Below are 23,125 nucleotides of genomic sequence, written 5' to 3'. Positions count from 1 at the left end.
TCTGTGCTGTTGTCTTGCCACAATCCATACTAATGTGCTTGGCATGTTATCGAGTATAGAAAAAGAGTGTTTGTACTTTAAACAAATATGTATTTTCATCCAGTCTGAGAATGTCCTTTAACCTTCGTAACGGGGAAATACACATTTGTTGTTCTGCTGCTTTTGATAATCATCTGCTCAGATTTCCACTATTTAAGCAATGATCACACTTTGGCGATAACCAGAATTCACATTCATGAAAAGACATTACAGGCACCATACCTAAACGCCTCTTGCATCATACTCCATCTTCCCCTATATTTGCCATCAGCCCCATCTACTACCACATCATCGCCCCCCTAACAGCATAGTCATATTACTGTACTGCGTTTTTATATAATATTGGCATTGGACATTCAGTTCTTTTAATCGTGTTAAAAATTATAAAACGTCAGCTGCGCATGGTCTGCCCTAATTGGGCAGATTTCTCTGATTTAAACAAACAGTGAGTTTGTTCTCATTAGCTGCGTTTGTTCAACTCAAGCATAGAGTCCGATAGGTAAACGTCCTGGATCCCCAGATATCTAAGGCATTACAGAAATGACTTGATGTCTGCAGGTCATCCATGAGAAACCGTTTTGGGGCCGAATGGTAGGAGCCATTGACGAATTAGCTTTGTCAATTATGTGTATAATTGATACGCGCCTGGAAACCCTTGTGTACAGGCACATTATAAATGACGACATATGTATTGTAGAAGCTTGAATTGGGGCTTTCAAGCTCCTATTTGATAGCCTCTTTTCCCTGCTGTCTGCTTTCTCATGGTTAAAGAAATGTTTAACACTTTGTGCCATGGTCTCATTAATGCTGTTGGGGTCTAAGGCTCTCAGACTTGTATCTTACCCTTCTTTTGTTCTGTATCTATTATGTCTCTAATGCACTTTCATATGGTTACGTACATAGTGGTTTTATTGTCCCTGCAAGAGTGAAGTTAAAAACCATCTGTGATGTCTTTATTCCATGTAGAGGGCTCCCGAAGAGGCAAATGGTCTCAATTTTGCCATCGATCTGGCTTGTTGCTATTTGCTCAATTGTTGATATTCAGTAGCATAGCCCTGTCCTAGAAGATAGTCGCCTCTTCCACTTCACAATAAGCTATCCCTTCAACAAAGAAGGGGATATCTTCAGGAAAGCCAATTGACTGTCTTTTAGCACTTTTTCTAAGCCTTGTTTTTATGCTTCCGATGCCTTCCATGATGTCAGCATTGGCAAATTGTTCTTCCTACAACGGCAAAACCCACCTTGCCCCTTGTCAATCAGCTATTACTAGTATTTTATTTGTCTTTATTATGTAAGATGTTAGGTTGTAGATTGTGAAAGTAAGACATTTGGCTCTGATGCTTCATACTACCTTATTGACTTCCCTTTGTTCTGGTTTAAAAGGTGTTCTGGTTTAAAAAAAATTGAAATGTAACTAGGTAGTTACATGCAAAATTATATGTTCTAGTAATGAGGCAAACTTCCTCATTCATGCCTACTGACCATTTGGATGAAGGGGTGATCTCTAATGCACCTTGGGAACCATTTAAGGAAACGTTCTCTTGGTTCATAAATGTATAGTTCTTTAGCAGAGGAAGTTGTGTTCCCTTTTTTTCAGAATTTTACATCGTTGTCAGGCACGTATCTGCTTCTTTCCCGAAATGTCCCATTTTACATGGTGTGTAAACAGACGGCATTCATGGTTTGTTGCAGATGTGGGCATCTATTGTGTACCACACGGATGCAGTCACAGTGCATCTTTTTAGATTGTAAAACTGTTTCATGGGTCCTAATACGCACCCAGAGCAAAGAATGGTGTTACGCTGTAGAAAGTTCATGCGTTACTGACAACTACCTTTCCTTTTTTCACCAAAGAGTAACCACCGGCCCTCTTGTCTTTTTAGAAATGCGGGTCCAGGGGTCCTCTCAGGCAAGGAGATAACTCACGAGGTGGGAATCTGTGGAGAAAAGATCATGAGAGAAGTACAATTAAGCATATCACTATTTCGGCACTACCCTTCTGCACAGTTCATGGTTTCGCTGCACCTGCCAGTAAATTGTAGGAAAGCAATGTTGTGAGCTGTGAACAAATTGTCGATTTTCCAAAGATTTTCTGATTACATCCTCCGGGTTTAGACAAACTAGCTCCCTGCTGCGCCATGGGAATGTTCTTTTATTTGCGAATGCTCTTATTGCTCTACTGTGAAGCATTCATTTTAGAGGTGGTGTTAGTGTTAAAAACTAGAAAGAAAAGGAGGCATCCCTTGGTACTCTGTAAAATAGTGTACCAAGTGTTCTTACCCCATTCTTGCATTTCACAGAAGCACCTTTTGTTAAGTCTTAGCCATCCATGTTGTTTTTCAGTCCTGCACTTGGTTTTAGAAGACACAAGACCCAACTTGCTGTCATCAATTGAGGTGCAGCTGAACATGCTCAGTTTTTTTTATTGCTGAATGTCAAGCTTTTGCCAGCTGTTATGTGCCACAATCTTCGCTGATGTGGCGTGCCCTTGCCTATGCCCACGGTTTGCACCTGTGATGCATATTTGGGTGGGAATTGCAGGGTCCTTTATTTAAAGTAAGCCCATCGCTGATAGAATGCCTGCAGCACACTAGATCTCTTTGCTATGTCAGAAAAGTGTGTACATGAAGTACAGTATTCCCTTACTGCTTCAGCTTACACAGTGGAACATTTTCAAAGTGTATGTAGAGCTTATCTTTTCTTCCTAATGCTTTAGTTTGAATATCAAAAAAGTGATTCCCAGAATGCCAATCTGTGACCTGCACATCGCTGTTAGATTACTTTTAGTGTTGTTGAATCACCAAATGAAAAAGGAAGCTATGCAGAGTGGTTGCGTTAGGAAAGATTGTTCTTTTTGCAGCGTTGTCAACTCTTACATGGCACTACACTCTCACTTATTGACACTAATGAAGGGGAACCTTATTTTGTTTTCTTTTTACTTTATAAGAATTTTCCAAGCTTCACTGGAGCCCAGACGGACAAAGTGGTAGTCGTACCTTATTTTTACATGCACATTTTCTTTTTTACTGCACAGTAGCAATTTAGTCATCACAGTGGTCAAAATGGCTAACCTCATGGTTTAATACCTGTAGTTGTGGCTCACTGGCTTTTTTGTCATCCTTCCTCCCCAGTCGTGGTAGGAAATGGACATATATGGCCATTCACTTTGCAGGCTCTAGTCAGAACGCAGTAAGGTGCGCGTGCGCACCCCTGTCTGTGGTTTGGACTGGACTGGGTAAGGGATTATAGGCAGCCGCATCCACATTCCAAATGTGACTTTTACCAGACTGTACCTGCGCCAACAGTACATCATTGCACAGCCTCCCAGAGTTTGAATGTTGCAGGTTTCCCCGTTAGGTGGGCTGGGGAGCCCAGGTTTCTGTGCAATAGAAATGGATCTGAGCCTGGTTGACTAGAAGTACAGATACCAGGGAGGGAATTACTGAAATATTTGATGAATGTGGGGAAACGTGGAGGTCGCAAAAGGAAATCAACGAGATATTCAAGACGTTCCAACGAGACCTGTATAAGCACTCGAACAGCACTAGAGAGGAAGAAATAAGAGACCCTGACAGATATTGGCCTACCCACCCTAGATACGGAGCAAAGAGATATGCTTGAAGCCCCGCTCACAATAGAAGAATTACAAGAGGTAGTAGCCATGCCGCCCACAGGCAAAACTCCGGGGGGAGATGGCCTACAAAGCCCTTGACTAAGCATACGAGATAGGTAAACTGTCCTGCAGCATGGAGGAATCCATCAGCATCCCGATCTTAAAACCAGGCAAAGAAGGGAAATCCTGTGATTCATATCGTCGGATATCACTCATCTAGCAGGACACCAAGATCCTCACAGCAGTCCTAGCTGAGAGACTAAAAAGAGTAATTGGGTCACTAGGTCACCCGGACCAAACCGAATAGGTCCCAGGGAGAGCAACGACAGAAAACCTCAGAAGGCTACTCGCTGTAATAGACAGGACACAAAAATGGCCGGAGGGCTGTGCGGTAGTGGCACTGGATGCCATCAAAGCATTTTATTTGATAAGGTGGGAATGGCTGTTTGCCTCCTTGAGAAACTTTGGAATAGGGGAGAAATTTGAGTTGGATCCAGATGCTCTATTCCACCCCGGTCGCTAGAGTGCGGACTGGTAACTGCATATCAGAGCAGTTCCGAATACGTTGGGGCACAAAACAAGGCTGCCCCTTATCCCCCATGTTATAAATGTTGGCCTTACAGCCTCTGGCAATATTCCTAAGAAAAGGATTTAAAAGCATTGGGCTCTGCACAGACCCCGATCATGTGATATCACTCTATGCAGATGATGTGCTGTTGCTGTTATACATGCATCACCCAGAGGAAAATCTGGAGTCCTATCTAGTGTTAGAGAATTTTGCAGACCTGTCGGGGATCTCGGTGAGTAGGTCGAAATCTTGCCTATTTCCACTTGTGAAATACCAAATGTAGTGGGATCGCTATCAAATTGCGTGCGCTATTTTCCACTCTCGTACTTCAAAAAAAAAATATATATATAAGAAAGATGGGGTCGGCAGCAAGTAATATCACTCCCTCAAACTTCCCACAAAGTTTGTACAAAGTAAACAAGAATATCAGAGTTCGGGAGGATATCTCGCGCTCACACCAATAAGTTTTTTATGAAACCTATAATCTCTGTTACTAAAATTCCTCAGGATAGGTTCAAAAAAGTCTTCAAGTTACACAATGCTCGTCAATTCAATATAATTTAATTTATCTTCCAAGGTAAAGAACAGCCGACACGTGTTTCGACCCTTGGTCGTTATCAAGGCCTCTCTATGTCATTTAGTAATATCTTCCATCCCTATGTTGTAACCTCGTAACGAGGTTCTGGGATTCAGCCCATGTAAAGGTGAAAGCCATTTTTGGATCTAAAACATTTCGAATATAAAGACTATTGGAACAATTGGTATTCTAAGAACATAGATTTTCAGGGTCTACAACATAGGGATGGAAGATATTACTAAATGACATAGAGAGGCCTTGCTAACGACCAAGGGTCGAAACACGTGTCGGCTGTTCTTTACCTTGGAAGATAAATTAAATTATATTGAATTGACGAGCATTGTGTAACTTGAAGACTTTTTTGAACCTATCCTGAGGAATTTTAGTAACAGAGATTATAGGTTTCATAAAAAACTTATTGGTGTGAGCGCGAGATATCCTCCCGAACTCTGATATTCTTATTTCCACTTGTGGGCTGGGTTGGCGTAGAAGACAGGCTCCCGTATCTGGGCTTGCAATGGGGGGGGGGGTCAATACGTTCAGGTATCTAGGGATCGACGTTTACCACGACGGGGGGAGCACCTATCGCCATAATACATTAAATGTAAGATCGGGCCTAGAAGCCTCCAAATTCTCGGGAAAGTTGCCCCTCTCAATGATAGGCAGGTTGGTGCTCCTTAAAACGGTGGTCCTCCCCTGCCTGTTATACCACTTCGTAAACGTCCCATACCTCATCCCGAAGACCTTCTTGAGAGAGTTGACAACAGTAATAATCGGTTTCCTATGGGGAAATGCCATGACAGGTGGCCATAGAAGTGTTGTACAGGGACTACGAGGAAGGGGGATTACGCCTCCCGCGTTTTTAACTCTATTACCTAGCTGGGCAACTGCAGCATGTGACAGGGTGGCTGGTAGATTCAGAAACAGTGGAACATGCCCTACTGAGCGCTAGAATAGCTCTGTACCTATTGAAAGAAACAATGTGGCTATGGAAGGACAGGATCACAAACCCGCCAGGACTAGTGCATCTAGGCAGACAGATATTGTCTAGGACCAAAAAGATGCTAAAACCCTAAGAACCCTACTGCCCACAGATACCCTTAGCAGCCATATGCAGGAAGAATAGAGAAGACCTAGACCAAAGTAGGTTACAATGGGAGAAGAAGGGGTAGTGACAGTGGAGACTTGCTCTCAGAAGACAAGCTCCTTGGATTCTTGGAACTGAGGGTTACATACGGGATACACAGGGGACAATTCATGACATACTCAAGGATACTACACGCAATAAAAAAAGATGGCCAGACTTCCCAACACTGTTCGTGGAGAATTAAGTTCTGGGGTTGCTGTGTGTGTCTGAGGGAGGGCACAGGGTGTCCAGGTTGTATCAAGGGCTACTAAACGCACTACCCAAAGACCTAAACAAAGGAACAAGCATGTGGGAATCGGATGTAGGCAAAAACGTCACACCAGCAGAATGGTCCAGGGCACAACAGTACCCAAAGAAAGTCTCTAGAAACACAAGGTTGAAACTAACAATTCTACATGCTCCATAGAGCATACATGACCCCACAGCTGTTATCACACTTCCCAGGCTCCGAAGAAGGAGGCTGCCTGAGGTGCAGAGCAAGTGAGGCAGGAATGGAGCACATGTCTGGTCTTGCCCAGCTAGTCAGAGGTTCTGGCTGGCCATGGAATCAAGGCTCAGAAAAGGGGGCATTATGAGGTATGAATGGAAGCCAGATGCCTGCCTCCTTGGGGTGTTCACGCACCCCGAGAAGGCCAAGCCAGAAAACAAAAAATAGACCTAGCATGGGTGTTGGCAAAACGGATTGCCATGTCATGAAAGTCACAGGAGGGCCTGAATTTAGACAGATGGTGGGAAGATCTAAAGAGATGGTCAATAGTAGAAAAAGTAGTGTAGCAAGATGCAATACAGTTGGGAAGGAGAGAAAGCACTGGTGATATAATGACTTGGAATGCACTAGTCAAGAATGTTTTACCTCGCCTGACGACAAACCACCCTGAGTCACCGGAGAGGTTGGAGGAGGAGGTTGAGAAAGGTGTGCTGAGAGGGGGGGAATGATTACAAGAAGCCTGAGTGAGGGAACAAGCATCAATAGGGGGGAGGGAATAGTGAATACTGTGCAAGTCATAGCCGTAGTTCTAGTTTGGTTTGGAGACACAGGAAAAGTTGGGGTTGAGAAGGGTAGGGAGGGGGGAATTGGTGAAGACAAATTGTGATTAGATTTACAGAATAATGTATTGTGACAGAATGAATGAAACAAACGAAAAAATCAATAAACATGTTTAAAAAAAAAAAGTGGGTGTGGATCCATTCTGCTAGTCCTCTGGATCCAAGGATCGGACGCAAACGAGGCCACAGATGTACTCTGGAAGACTGCTGCTGGGCAAACCTTTGCTCAAGCCACCTACCGCAAGGCAAAGCTCTACCCTTTCTTAGAAAGGGTAAGACCTCCATGGTGCCACTCTCCTTTAAACGGGTGGGCCTAACCAGTTCCGAGTCCTGCATTACTGAGTTCGTCCTCCTAGAGCTCAAAAGTTGGGCTTGTAGCTGGCCCACATCTGCAGTAGCGACTTCGGTTGCCTGTGTCTCTCACAGCCTGAGGTTGTGAATCGTTCAGTGCACCCTTGCCCATGGCATCTGGGCCACACTGTTCTACTCTTTGCCTAGATGACCCTTGCTGGCATACGATTCCTTTATAATTCGTCCTAGTTCCTGCACACCTTTTGCTGAGTCAAACCAACTGCTCATTTTCACTGCAACAGTTGGTCAGTACAGTAAGCTGGCCTTCAGTACTTTGAGCTTGCTGATTGAGACTGGAACCACCTGACCTTGGTGGCTCATTTGTCAAAAGACCCTCCTTCACATGCAACACTACAACACAGCAACAAACAGATAATAGTTTCTTAGGAGGATTTTTCTGAACCACTATTGGTGTATGGTTCTGCAAAGCCAACCATCTTGTTCTTGCAAGGTTTAGCATAATAGCCTACTAAACTTGCACATGGTAGAATAACTGAGCTGTAAGGCTTAGACTAAGGAGATCAGCAGTATGGCAGCTCTAACAGGGAAGCTTGCTCCACCCGCTTTGGATAGTCTAAATCTGGGTATTTCAAGTAGGAGGTGGTTAACGGCTCTGGTGTGGTGAGTGGAGGATTTTCTAGTCCGTCTGGCCGAGATGTAAGGGGGCGTAGTATTGTTCAGGCCTTTATGGGTAAGGGATAGCGTCTTGAGGAGGACTCTGTCACTAATTTTTAACCAGTGATGGTCTTTCCTGATGTTGGATATGTGGGCTCTGCGGGGTATGTCCAGAGCTGCTCTAAGAGCATTGTTGTGCAGTATTTGCATTTTATTTATGACAGTTTTGCTAGCCCCTGCGTAGAGGGCATTACAGTAGTCCAGTTTAGACATTACTAAAGCATTAGCTAGTGTAATGCAATTAGTTTTGGAAAGGTAAGGTCTGCAGGCCCTTATTAATTTGCAGGTGTAAGCTGTGGAAGAAGCTAAGGAATTAACTTGTTTTTAAGAGATAATGTGGAGTCAAGTTAAAAACCTAGTGTTTTTACCTCAGATGCCACTTTAATTATATTGCCATCTATGTTGAAGGTGCGATAATTAGGGCTACGTTTTTTGAGGTTAGAGTCGGAACCCAGGATCAGTATCTCTGTTTTGTCGTCATTCAGGCAGAGGCCGTAGGAGGCCATCCATGCCTGAATGAGGACGTAAATCTTGTTTACTAGAGCGGTGTCTTCGACAAAGTTACCAGATAGGGGTATGAGGATCCGCGTGTCGTCCGCGTAATTAGTATAAGTTACCCCCAGTCTGTCCAATTTGTCGAAGAGTGGCTTAGTGAAGATATTGTACATAGTAGGGGAGGCACATGAACCTTGTGGGACGCCAAAGGTGATTTGTATTGGGTCCGCTGAGACTACAGGGGAGAACACTCTCATCGTACTGTTGGCTAGGAAGGATTGTACCCAGGCTAGAGCTTCACTTGAGAAATGGGCGGCAGACGCTAGGTGGTTGCATAACACTGCATGGTCCACCAAGTCAAAGGCCGCCGATAAGTCAAAGAGGAGGAGCATAGCTGTTTTACCTTTATCCTTCAACTCGTCGATTTGTGTCTTGAGATCGATAAGGGCCGTTTCAGTGCCATGTAATGGTCTGAATCCAGATTGGCGTGATCCTAGTAGTTGGTTCGTCTCCAGATAGTTTTGGATCTGGAGGTAAGCTACTCTATCGATGATTTTAAGGAGAAATGGGACCGTGGTGATAGGCCTGTAATTGGTAGGGATAGCTGGGTCAAGGGTCTGTTTTTGTAGGAGGGGCAGTACCCAAGATTCTTTAAGGTTCGTGGGTACAGTGCTAGATCTAAATGAAGCATTAATTAGTTTCGAGATGAAGGGTGCTAAATCTCTTGCTGCGTCCTTAATGACTTGTGCTGGGTAATTGTCACCTTGGCAGTTAGAGGGCTTCAGTGATGAGATCACCTTTTCAGTTTCCAGAATGGATATATTAGTAAATCTGAAAGGTTTTCAGTTGCTTTGGGTGGCTGTTCTAGGTGTATCAGTCAAGTGGGTGGTATGGGTTCTTGTGGGGCTCATGGATGCTTTCTTCTTAGCGATTTTGGTTTGTAAGGTTGCAGTTTTGTTAGCTAGGGCATTTTGGATGCTAGTGCACCATTGTTTGTCCTTGGGGACGTTGTCTGTGGGGGCAATAGGATTTTCCATTTCCCGGAGGATGGAGAAGAGTTCTTTAGAATTAGAGTTAGCTTTGCTAATTCTTTCATTAAATGTCTTTTTTAGTTTGGATTATTTCCTTCTTATATTTTTTAGCAAGGTTGTCAAGAAGGGTTTTATTCTCCACCGAAGGTGTATGCCTCCAGATAGCTTGGAGTTTACGTTTTTGGATTCGTAGTTCTTTGAGGTACGGGATGAACCATGAGTTAAGATGAGATTCTTGTTTACTTTTACGTAGTTTGATAGGGACAATTATATCCAAGGCTTTGGACATAGCGTTGTTTAATGTCTCAACTAGCGTATTAGGGTCAGAAATAATATCGCTAGCAGTGAGGGCTGGTAGGAGGAATGGGAGCAATTTTTCAGACAGAATATCTTTTTTACTTCTAGTTGGCATAGGTGGTACGAATTCCTGATTATTTGGTTTAGGCGGCTCTATAGTTAATGAGAAACAGATGAGGTGGTGGTCAGTCCATGTTTGTGGTAAAATGTTAGCAATGGTAGTGGTACAGTTTCGGTTGGCTATCCAGTCTAGTGTCCGTCCTTTTATGTGCGTAGGGGCTAGAACTTTCTGGGTGAGGTCATGATCAACTAGGATTGATTTAATGGAATGGGCTTATTTGTCCTCATTATCATTAAAGCCCAGATTGAAGTCACCTAATAGAAGGAGCTGGGTGGTGTCTTTGATGTTATTGGTAAGGAGGCTGGATAAGTAGTCTTCCTCGAAAGTTACCTAGTGGGCCTGGTGGTCTATACAGCAGGAGGACAGTTAGTGTACTATTATTAGAGATGGGTATTTTGGCCAAAAGAAGTTCGCAATATGATATTTCCGGGTGAGGAGTAAGTCTTACATCTAGTTTAGTTTTGGCAATGATAGCCAGGCCACCTCCTCTCGAGTTGGGCCGATCGACTCTTAGTATGTTGTAGTTGTCAGGTACGGCAATCATGAGTACAGGTCCTGCGGCATCGTGGCGCCAGGTCTCAGTGATTGCGAGGAGATCTAAGTTGTCCATGGCAAGTATATCGGCAATCTCTGTATTGTGTGCTATGAGGGCTCCTGATAAGGTGGAAGTTGTAGTTTTCTCTTGGGTGAGACTGGGATTGGGAATGTTGGGCCTCTTCTGGTTATAGAGGAAGTTAGTTTGTGTTTTATGGCACCTTTCTGCCACTGGGGCAAGAGGGTTAGGGTCGGGCGCGGTTGGGGTGGAAGTCGGACCTAATGGTCTAGTTCTTTTATTTTTGAGGTCATAAAGGCGTGGCAGTCTTGCTCCGAGTCGAATATTTCTCTCTTGCAAGTTGCAGGGTGTGGAGTTGGCGTGGGCCATTGTTATGGTGATGGTTAGAAGAGTCCAGAGTAGGGACAGAGTATGTACATTAGGCCAGTTTTGGTAGTGTACATGTTGGGAGACAGGTAACGAAGGGGCATCTGTATTTGACAATCCCAACAATGACTGGGATGCAAACAGCAGAGTATACCTGATTTTGACATTCCTATCAACGACTAAGTTGCATATATCAGATGGTACCTAGATTTGACAATCCCATCCATGACTAAAGTGCATACATCAGAGGGCACCTAGGTTTGACATTTGGCTTCGGTCATGTAATACCACGTGCTCTTCGCCGGATACTTCTATATTTTTGTCTTCTTTTTGTCATTCAGGTACTTGGTGCTCCAGCGTCACGCTCCTCCCCGGTGCATGTCTACTTCAGCGGGCTTCAGCAGGTGTCCAGCCTGCGAGGGGCTCTTTCCTTTGTCCGAACCCCACGCTCTTTCCCTCCGCTGCCTTGGCCCTGACCACGGCTGGGAAGGTGGTACCGCATGCGACGCACTGTCTCCACGCGCACTGAAGAACAGGCTAGCTAGGTGGAGGAAGCTCTTCGAAAGGTTGCCTCCAGAGGACTTGAAGGACTTCATCAGACAGAGATTGAGGCCCAAGTGTGGGCCGCTATTTTCCATCGCACCCCATAAGGGCGACTCCTTCCCAAGGAAACGCCTGAGCAGGAGGAACCTCTCGGGTTCATGCACCAGCACACGTACCGAGGCTAGTCCAGCTACTGGCCTCACGGCCGAGGGGGGTCATCACATTCTTCTGGAAGCAGTGATGAGGGGCTGCAATGTTCTTTTAATATAAAACATATTGGTTTCCTGTGTTGATAAGCGATTGCTGCTATTCCTAGATGTGAGATCCCGAGACAAGATTGCTATACACAGGTACCATCCCCACCAAAGGCAAGGCAAGGCAAAGGGTAGCTGCAGAGAAGGACTTTATACCTTGTGGAACTGCACAGTGCTAGAGGGACACAATCTGGTATTCTCACCAGCCCCTTGATCCTCAATTAGGACTAATGATAACTGTGACAAATCCAGGAAGATGGGCACCTTGGGACCAAGGTGATGAGCCTGCTATGCTTATCGCCCCCTAGGTCACAAGATAAACGGATTCCCTCTGGAGCTTACTCCCCCTTAGGGGACAGGAACTCTGATGGGGCTATGGGTCATCATCCATTTCCCCCCTATTACAAACCCCTTCAAAGGGACAGGCAGCCCTGCAGATAAGCAGTGTTTCAGACACTTTTACTCCCTAAAAATAGGAGTATTCTCCCAAAAAATAAAAATAGGGAGTAGAAATACTCACAACAAATATAAGAAATTGGCACATAGGAGCTTGCCCCCTGGTTTTCATCCACAACAGCTCCATAGATATGTTTGGAACAGTAGTACACATAGTGCCAGAGGAAGAAATGACTATTATCACTGCCTAATCAAGTGGTAAAAATGTACCTTTTAATGTGCATAAATAACTTGGTGCAAAGAAGTGTGTATTATGAAAATAGTGCTGCTTTACAGTAAAAACATCTTTTTTTTCTCACTTTTTAAATACTCCCATTGGGAATGGCACTTTGTTTTCTACTCTCCAAAAAATCGCTTTACTCCCAACTTTAAAAATTAAGGAGTACGTTACTCCCACTGCAAAAACTTATCTGGAGCACTGGGGACAAGGGTTTACAATGAGCACATACACCCTTTTGTAATGGCTGACTTGGCTGCTGACCTGACCAATTCCCTGCGAAACTCGGTAGAAACAAGTGTATTGATCCCCTGGAAGTGTTTACTAAAACAACCAATTACAGGAGGTACTTACCAGATGCTGCAGAGTTTAAAAACACCAAAAGACCCAGCGGGGGAATGTGGCCAGCTAGAAAGGGAGAATGCCAGTGTTGGCGGCAAGGTCCCAGCTGTGCAACAGAGTAGTGTCGCAAGCCATAGCTTCAGGCTGGCCAGAGCAGCCCAGCGAGGCTGCGAGACCGGAGAAGCAGACCGTCTGCATGCCAATGTTAAGCTCAGTTGCGAAGTTGGGTAAGTGATTCCATGCAGACCAAGCTGCGTGACCGAGGGAGACTAGCATCAGCTGACGGGCGTGCACCCAACTGAAGAGTCACGTAAGCAGCTCTGCAATGGGAAAAGAGACTGGAGAGATTCAGCGGAACTCCCAAGCGGCAACGTCCGACGCAGGCAAGTACGCATCGTCTCAGATGGATAGGGAGGTGTGGGCAAAGGCGAGTGAAAGGAATGGAGTGTAAAGGAGAGCAACATCCAAGAGTGGGGAGTCTGAGAGAAACGCCCCTGAGTTGGGGCATAAAGCAGAAAACCTGTGGGGACAGTGAGACAACCCAAGACTGGCAAGTGACAAAGGGAAACACCCCACAGTGGTGAGTGGAAAAAGAGAAGCCCCTGAGTGGGGAACACACTGAGAGAACACCCCTAGCTGGGGAAGAGAAAAAAACAGAATCCCAAAGACTGCAAGAGAAACAAAGGAGGCCTGTACTGCACACCTCTGGTCCACAGTCAAACCGTGAGACCTGGTCCACAGTCTAACTAGAGACTTCTGGTCAACAGTCCAACTCGTCAAGAACTGTCTGTTACTTTGAACTTGTACTATGGGCACAAAAGTTTACTAAATCCGGCAGGGTTGGGTGTCAGAAGCCATCAGCCAGCTCTTCCAGTCCACAGTTCCCATCAGTCTTGATGTTGGTTATTAGTGTGTTTTGTTGAAAGCTAAGTAAAGGTATAGGTTAGAATAGATTTCTGGATGGAGGGATTTTATAGTTTAATTTGACATTCTGATGAACACCCTTGTGATTGTCTTTTATAGATTAGTGCTTGAGTTTAAGGAAAGATTGTCTCTACTTGACTAAACGCTTAACCAATGTTTGATGGTTTGAGTCTGTGTCTGACCAACCACATAAATCTAGGTAAGCCCAATCCATTGGGGACAACTGCTCTCACCGTTGGTTACGGTAACAGTGGTCCAGGAGCTGCAGGCAGCCCTACAGATGAGGGGCGTATCGGCCTCTTTTACTCCCTAAAAATAGGCAAATACTCCCAAAAAATTAAAATGGGGAGTAAAAATACTCCCAATGAAACATGGCAAATGGGCATATAGTACCTTGTGCTCCTGCTTTCTCCCAAACATCTTGATGGAGATGTTTGGGCCAGTAGTGCACATAGTACCACAGGAAGAAACTACTATAATTAGGGAAGAGGTCAAATGTATCTTTTAATGTGCATTGATAACCTGGTGCAAAGAAGTATTACTCACAAAAATAATAGTTTTGCAGATAAATATATTTTTATTAGCATATAAAATGTGGCTTCGTCAAGGGCCTGGGCACTACCTTTAACATCTTTCTGCTGCAGGTGCTGAAGGAAACTTCATGGCGACGCAAAATGAAAATCTACATAGTATTTGTCGACCTGGTCCAGGCCTTTGACCAGGTAGACAAAGGCCTATTGTGGTCCAAAATGGCGCAGAACTGTCCAACTACCATTCTAGAAACTATCAAGGCTATGTACTCGGACACCTCTCTGAGAGTCAGACTAAGTCAAAGTGGTCTTCTGTCTAAAGTAATCAAGACCTCGAGAGGTGTGAAGCAGGGGTGCCCTATGGCGCCAGCACTATTTAACTTCTACCTGGAGGATATGCCTTTGAGACTACACAATAGTTTCCCCCCAAAGTGGGTGGCGTTCATCTTCACCGATTGCTATATGCCGATGACGTAGTGCTCATCGATCAGACTCCGGTGGGCCTACAGAGGCAACTCGATGCCCTTCAAATCTATCTTACCCAAAATGGGCTCGAGATTAACAAAGGGAAGACGAAAACCATGATCTTTGGAACATCTGTAAAACCAAGACCCCGTCCCACATGGCAAATCAGAGGTGAGAAGATCGAGCATGTGGACTCCTTCAAATACCTGTGGGTGTGGCTAAACAATTTAAAATCTGAAATGCCTGTTATCCCACCTCTCTGAGAAAATGAAAACATTAACTTGCCAGGCTTGTGCCATAAATAGAAAATGTGGCCGCTTTTCCATTCTTCCGGTTCTTTGTTTTTATAATGCCAAATTCATTCCAACTGATAAAGAGAAAGATCAAGGCAAATTCGCCTTCAGTGTGGGCCGCACACCCTTAATACCCACTTCGGGTTAAACAACTTTCTTGCATCTGTATAATGATTCTAAACAAATTGTACCGTGTTTCAAACTCCTTTATTTTCTCAGAAGATATATGTTGCTTAAGAATATCGTAGTAATTCGTTCTATTTCACCAATTAGGCTAGTGCTGAAGATAAGGCAAACAACCCTGTGGCTAAAACATTTCGGAACAATTCCTTCTGTGGCTAATGCAACTGTCACTTATGGAACTGATGCGATGATCAACATCTCAGAACCCTTCTGAAGCCGTCTTGAGGGGGCTTTCTGGAGGAAAGTGCTGGGGATCCCTTAATCCACCCCGGTCGCTATCCTTCGCCGGGAATTGGGCCTCTCTTCTTTGAGTTGCTCAGTTACTTGCAGCAGATTGGCTTTCTTTGGTAGATCTTCAATACTGGACCTGATCTATAGCGAACTAACGCAGAACGAAAATCAATTTCTGCGGGATTGATCCCAGGACATGACAAAATGCCTGACCGACATTGGAAGTTGCTTTGAACAACTGATGGCAAACCCTACGCGAATAAAAACAAAACTAAAAGTCTTCAATTGGATCCAAACTTTGGAAGCAGCATGTAGATGCTGCTTGGTATCGCATCTGCCTCTGGATGGTTGGCAACAGAATAAGTTTAGTTCTTATCTGAACCAATTCCCAGACAAGAAAACAAGGCACCAATTCCTCTGCGCCCGCCTGAATCTATACTTGACAAACGAGATCCAGGCAATCCGAGGCTTGTCCAAAGACAACCATTGTGAGATCGAGACATTGATTCACATTGTGACTGAGTGCCCAGGGCTGAGAGACTTACGCACTGTTTACTTTAGACCCTTATTCTCTGACTTCTCAGCGTCAGATTCTTCGATCTGGTGGCCCCTTCTAATAGACGGGTTGCGAACCAAGAATGTAATTGCACTTGTCCAATTCCTTAAAAGACTATCCTTTGAGTCTAGATTAGCCAGTTGAACTGAATTGTCTTTTTTTTTTTCTTTTTTGATTTGATTTTAACTAACTTTCTTATGTTGCTTCAGACACATTGCTAAAAAATTGTTTGCAATTTAAATGCAATAAATAAATAAGAAACTACTATAATTAGGGAAAAGGTCAAATGTATCTTTTAATGTGCATTAATAACATGGTGCAAAGAAGTATTACTCACAAAAATATTAGTTTTGCAGATAAATATAATGTTAGCATATAAAATACTCCCTAAAATCATTTTAATCCCAAATTTCAAAAATAGGGAGTAAAGTACTACCACTTAAAATCTTATCTGGAGCACTGGTTGCAGGAGTTTCTTCATTTTTTTTATTTATAATTTTTTTCTATGAGATAAATACATTACAATTATAATTTGCCTGTGTATCGAAACATTACATCCTATCTTAAAATTAAAAGACCACAAATAAATCAGAGTTCAAATACAGGGACATGAGACAAAAGTGAAACCAACGCTGTGTGCAAAACCCCTCGCCACACCTCGCCCAGTCATACCTTTGATCACCATGTCAGATAATGCCCAATCTCAGTGGGCCCGAAAGAAAATCTCAACCTCCCAATACTGCAGGGTCAGAGGGTAAGTCTTCAACATATTGCTTACATATCACTGTGCATGAAAAGAGATCTTCAGTTTCGGGAGTATATCTAGATGTTTAGAGTGCTTTTCTAAAAAACCCCAATGCAATTCTCCCCACCCCCACCCCCACCCTACCCCACCGAATGCACCCACAGCTTTTCTGTGATAGGACCAATGCCGTCATGGGCCATATGTCAGTTTTTCCATCATAACAATATCCAATACATCTTACAACCAGTCCATTTTATCAGGTGGGGATGGGGAGTTCTACTACTGTGCGAGAGTCACAGTGCCAACATGGCATTCAATCTCCAGTCAGCGTGAGAGTAGGACTCGCAGAACAGGAACTATTCCAAACCTCTTTGGGACCTGGTGTTCAGGACTGCATCTCGCATGATGCATCAGGTTTTGAAATCCAAAACCGGAGCACATTCCGGAGTCTTTACAGTGATTCAGGGAAAGATGCACTGTGGGGAAATCGCTCATCCAGAGAGACCCCTTTGTCAAAGGGTGTGGCTCCTGGAAAGAAAGGTACAACCTAACTTTTGCCCCCCCCCCCCACCAGCAGCAGCAGCCATTTTGAAGGAGAAGTGTTCTCCCACCCCTGCAGTAACAGCTTTTAAAAAGGTAAATATTTCCTGTTTGCACAGGTGGGAACTTACTAAAGGCATTTCTGTCCCTTAGGGATCCCCTTTTAACCACCAGAAACCCACATTAATAACTTCTGTGCAGGGGGACACCCAGGAGAGGAGGCCAGAGCAGCATAGACACACCAGCTCCTGAACTTGGAGACCATCTGAAAGAAATCCAAGATGGTGGCAAGTCTTTTAAAGACTTTGTTCTGCTAGCTTTGAATAGGAAGCCAATGAAGCAATCAATTCAAAGTATTGTCTCCACTGTTTGGAGAATGGTGAGGGCCTTAAAACTGAGGCTAAGAAATGCAAAACATTTCTTTTGGTTTGGGAAGGGGGGGAGAGTAGTTTTCTGAGCAATTGTGAGAGCACCAGAGCAGTGGAGCCCCTTTGAGCCCAGAAGAGGGGTTTGCTCTAGTGAGGGGGGGGGGGGGGCCTGAACCCCAGGCAAGGGGTTTGGCGCCTTGTGGGAGAGAAGAGCCCCTGAACACCAGACACCAGGGGTCTGCTCGAGTGAAAGGGAGAAGAGCCCCAGAACTCCAAACGAGGGGCTGCTCCAGTGGGGAGGGAGACAAACCCCCTGAACCCCTGTAGAGGGGTGTGTTCTAGTGAGAGGAGCCCATTGAACAGCAGAAAGAGGGGCTGTGTAACAGAAAAGAGCCCATGGAATCGAAAAGGGGGTGTGCTACAGTGAAGAGTGAGTGAGCAGGGCACTATATACCTGGGAGGGTGAGCAGGACACTCTATCCATGGTTGTGGATTCGTGAGCAGGGCACCATATCCCCCGAGTAAATGAACCGAGGAAGGACCCTTACCCCCAGAAAAGTGGAATAAGTAATAGATCAACAGGTAGAATTTTATTCGGAAACTTAGCAAACATAGGACTCCCTAAATACTGAGAGAGACCTTGTGGTCCACAGAATAAGTGATAGACTGAATGCTAGAGTGACCTAAACCGGTGACCTTCATGTCTGCAACTTTCTGAATGCCTTTTTTGTTTGCTGTCCTTCAGTTATAATCCTGAGTGCAAAGACCTATATTACCATTTTGTTAAAGCCATCCTGAACCATTTTCCGTGCTATAATCTTAAATTTGACTTTTTTCCAAATAAAATTCTTTAACCTTATTCTGGTGCCAGTGGCAGTGGTCGTTTGTTACCTCAACCATGTGGCATAGCTGACTTCCTAGGCATTGCCTCACACATCCTTGATGAACTAGGACCAGAATTGTCCCCATCCCATAACTGCCCTGCCTTTCCCAAGGCAGCCTCATGCCACGTCTGAAAACCCAGAGGCTCATTAATAACATCTCACAATGGTGGGGCCCACGTGCAGCTCAGTGGAGAAGGCCAGGATGTTAGCCCCTGTGTGTGTGTCTCCCTTCCATACACTCCACAGAACTGCTCACGCAGGCTGCTCAATAACCTGTCTGGGGATTTTCATCTGTGGGACCCACAGCCACTCTGCCAAAGATACTTGTGCGAGAACCACGTTTTCTAGGCCTACACATTGGTTAGACGTTTGTGGATTAAGATGATCCACCATCACCCTAACTTTCACCTGAACCCCCATATCCCTACGAAGTGCGAGCGTATCGTAAGCAATTCTAGACTTTGCTCCCTTTCAGAGGAACTTCAACAAGGCCCTCTGAACGATTTGGAAAAAAGCATTGGGCACCACGCTAGGCACCATCTGGAGCAAAAATAGAAACTTGAGCAAGGAGCGTCTTTTTAATGCAATTCATTCTGGCCATCCACGACAGCAGCATTTTCCCCCAAATCTTTTCTCACTGCCCTTGAAATTTGCACCCCTAAGTAAAACAAGTCCCCTTTCTTCAACTACAAATGGTAGGGTCCCAAGGTATGCAAAATCTACCCTCTGCAGCTGTCCCCTTGGGGGACCTATGATTTACCAAGATTTATCTGAAACCCCAAAAGCTTTCCATATACCGCTAACCCCAGTAGAAGGGGTGGGATTGTCTCCCTTGGGTCAGTCACATATCACAGGGCGTCCTCACACTTGCGGCCCATGCCTCGCTCACCAGTGTGTATACAATTTGCGACGGGGTCATCCCGGTATAGTTACCCTGTAAAAGGGGAAGGAACCAGATTCTCCATCATTGACCAATACCGTAGAAGAGAGGGTTGAGAAAAGCACCCCTTCCCAGCCCAACCACACTGTACCCTTAACGCATGGTCCTCAACTCTGCTTTCAAGAAGGCCCAGTCAAGTGCGTTCTCTGCATCTGTGGAAAGCACCAAGACTCCACTGTGACTAACCGCCCTTGATGCAAGGAGATGTCTTCCTGAGGTGGTCTGACCAATGCCTGTTCCTCACAAATCCTGCTTGGTCCAGGTGGACCAGTTTCGGCAGGACCCCCTCCAGTCTGGGTGCCAGTATTCAAGTGAATTTCTTGGCATCAATTTTCAGAAGCGATATTGGCCTGTATGCTGAGCACTGTCGGGTTCTTGTCCTCCTTCAGGATCACTGTTATAACGGCGCCAAGGAAGGAAGCGGGTATGTCTCCCTCAACCCTTATGCTGTTCACCTCAACAAGAGCCGGGGCAAGGAGGTCTATGTGCATTTTGCAGAAGTCCGATGTGAAGCCATCCTCACCAGGTGCTTCCCAGGTTTCATATGTTGAATGTTTATTCACTCCCCCACACCCCCACTGTGATTTCAGGTGCTAAACCCTCCCTACCCTCAGGGGTCAAGGACGGAAGTGTTGGACCACACAAAGCCCCCCCACCCCCCCCCCCCCCCCAGGTATCCTCCTAGCTTGGGCTCCAGGACTACATTAGGTTCTGTGCAGGTCTTCTTAAAACCCTGCAAACCTCTGAACAATAACCCCTGGAGGTCAGACAATGTTTTCCCCTCTATCGTTATCTGCTCCACCCACCTATCATTTCTCACCACCCGTAGTCTGTTTCGGTTAGCCAGCATAGTTCCTACCCTATCGCCTTTCTTATAATACCTCTGCTTTGTGAATTTCATACTTGTATATACTTCACCCCGCCCCCCAGGAGTATTGGAGTATGGAGTGCAGTTGTTGCCTCGTCTCCCTGATGGACTGTAAAATCTTTTCTATATCACTGAGTGGTCCTCTTAACGTATTCTCAATCAGACCACTTTTTCTTTTTCCTGGCTCCCTCTGCAATGACAACCCCCTGAAGAGTTGACAAAAATGAACATAAGGGAAACCCCTACTGCTAGGAGCTGTGGAAGTAACTAAAAGTAACACAGAATTGTTCTCAACAAGAAAAATGCAAAGTATACAATTTCTAGAGCAGACCTCTGCTTCCATAAAATACTTGTATAACCGCTTAGTCCGATGTAATGAAAATATTTCAAAATGACCAAGTACATATTTTATTTTTTTAATGATCCCTTATTTGAATTTACTATATATCAAAGAGTACAAATAAACATAAAGTACAACGTTGGGTGTAAACTCTTAAAAGAAACTGGTCTCTCGGGGGTTAGTTATCAAATCCACATACATCTTTTAGGCAGAAACCTATGAGTAAATTACAATGTGCAAAAACTCAAATGGAACGTTTGTGCAAATAATGTTGCTCAGTGTGCAAATTGGCATTGTGCAAATTCCACAAGAAAACAATTTCCTACATTGTTCTGGTATGTACTAGGCAAAACGCAGTGAATCAATCACATGTTGACAGTCTTTCACGTAGATGCGCGAAGCAGTGAACACAAACCCAGAAGACGGAGCGCTATTAAGAGCGCGATATAGGTCAATTTTGGACTTCCCACATGAATATGCAATAAGAATTCGTTATAATGTGAATCTGGAGTGAGAAAATAAGGAAGATCTTTGTTTGTGTGAACAGGCTTTTTGCAGTTGAACACTAGTTCTAATTTGGTGACAACGTATTAGCGAGAATAAGAGGCGATTTACCAGGCCTGATGAAGACCAATGTAATATGAGGTTGAAACGCTTGTTGGCGGGATCAAGATAATCACTGCAATAAAATAAAAACCTATGAAGAAGAAAACCTTTTGAGACACTTTGTGAACCATAACCAATGAGGGTGTAAAACACGGAGTTCTGGACTCAATAAAAAAACTGATGGACTATGCGCAGTGAACAACCATTCAACAGTTTCTATATATCCTAGATTCAGACTCGTGAGGGGACTTTGAGACTAGTGGAGTAGTCCTTGCAGTGATCGTGTCATATATATATATATTTTTTTTAATGAAATTTAATTAGGCAGAAACAAGTATTTGAGTGGTATGTGCAGTGAAGTATGTGTACCCCCTTGCCCTTCCCCCACTCACAGCCCTCCCCATTTGTTTGGAGGTATACTAGTTTGCATAAAGCATAAGGCTCTCAAAATACAAATGGCCACATGTAGAAGTGTCAGTATACATGCTGTGTAGGTTGTTGAATCTCCCATAAACGCTGCATCTCCTATGCTGGCAATAGCTGTCCTTCACAAATACTCCTTGCCGGAACTATGTATGCCTGGGGGCATCGGATCACTATGTTGAGATTTCCCCTCCAATGGCCCCATCTTGCTTCTTTTGGCCTTTGCCTCCTTCAGAGGGGATACGAGCCGTAGAGTCTGCCTATTCCAAGTAGTTTGGAGGGAATCGATCCCTGCACCTGCTTTCCACTCTGGCCTGCTTCCACATCATTCCAGTTCTTCTCACAGCTTCACTTCAACACGCCTGCCTTCCTTCAGTTCCCAGTAAGTGAAACATTGCTTTCTCTGGTTGCCGTACTCCCAGGAAGGTTCCCTCGGTTCCTGGCTTGTCTGTAGCACGTCCTGCTCGGGCAACTTTACTCCACCTTCTTGCAATACAAGGTCCTTCCTTTTGGCCTCAACTCGGCCCCCAGGGTCTTTACCAGGCTCATGAATACAGTGGCGACCTCCTCAGAGCGCACGGCCTCCACAACTACCCATACCTCGACAACTGGCTTTTCGGGGCTACATCTCCGGAAGCAGTTCTCCACTCTTCCCATGCCCTTATGAATACACTGCATGATCTGGGCTTCTCGCTCAATCTCAAGAAGTCACAGCTGCAGCCCACGGCCATCAAGAGGGCCACCACCGACTTCCTCAGCAGAGAGGTGACCTCGGCATGGTGGTACCAGCATCTCCTGGGTCTCTTGGCGGCGATCCTATTAGCCGTCCCACACAAGAGATTGAGAATGAGGAGAATTCAGCTGCACTTCGCAGCCTCATGGAACAAGGAGCGGGGCTCTCAGAGATGATCAACGTTCCGCCATCTCTCCACCCGGACCTAACATGGTAGTCCAGGGACTGCAACCTACCGACTGGCAAGCCCTTTCGGCCGTCCACTCAGCAGGCCGCCATCACCAGAGACTCCTCCCTCGAGGGCACCTGGACTCGACAGGAGCTGGAATACCACATCAATTTGTTAGAGCTAAATGCCATCTGGCTAGCGCTCAGAGCATTCCTACCACTTCTCAGGGGCAAAGTTGTCCTCATTCAGACAGACCACTCGACCAGCATGTACTACGTCAACAAGCAGGGAGGCACCAGATCCCCTCCTCTGTGCAGACTGGTGATCAGCATGTGGGAGTGGGCCCTGGAAAACGACATCTACCTCATGGCAGTCCACCTCCCGGGGGAATCCAACCTGGAGGCGGACAGGCTGAGCAGGTTGGGAGCGGACAATTACCAAGGGCGGCTAAACAACCTTGTTATTCAAGAGATCTTCAACAGGTGGGGCCATCCCCAGGTGGATCTCTTTGCCACTTGGCACAACAAGAAGTGCCCTCAGTTCACCTCCTGGCAGTGACAGGGTCCCGGCTCCCTGGGCGATGCATTTCGGCTTCAGTGGGATGGCATGACGGCTTACGCCTTCCCGCCCACTCT

General features: G+C 45.2%; 1 protein-coding gene across 18 annotated transcripts in view; it reads left to right on the top strand.

Annotated features, from left to right (window-relative positions):
* MARK2 (microtubule affinity regulating kinase 2) overlaps nt 1-23,125 on the top strand; it is a 1,484,563-nt gene that overhangs the window by 1,283,785 nt on the left and 177,653 nt on the right. For 2 of the 18 annotated variants that reach the window (XM_069645130.1, XM_069645128.1), the window contains one exon: nt 1,923-2,001. The exons of 14 other annotated variants lie outside the window; for them this stretch is intronic. In XM_069645130.1, the coding sequence (XP_069501231.1) occupies nt 1,923-2,001 (79 nt within the window). The remainder of the gene's footprint in view (nt 1-1,922; nt 2,002-23,125) is intronic. 2 more of the 18 variants (XM_069645132.1, XM_069645134.1) reach the window with 1 other exon arrangement.

The sequence above is a fragment of the Ambystoma mexicanum genome, chromosome 2p (genome assembly GCF_040938575.1).
Source record: "Ambystoma mexicanum isolate Mex_15411 chromosome 2p, UKY_AmexF1_1, whole genome shotgun sequence".
In the NCBI taxonomy this organism is placed as follows: domain Eukaryota; kingdom Metazoa; phylum Chordata; class Amphibia; order Caudata; family Ambystomatidae; genus Ambystoma; species Ambystoma mexicanum.
This window is presented reverse-complemented; position numbering and strand designations above follow the sequence as displayed.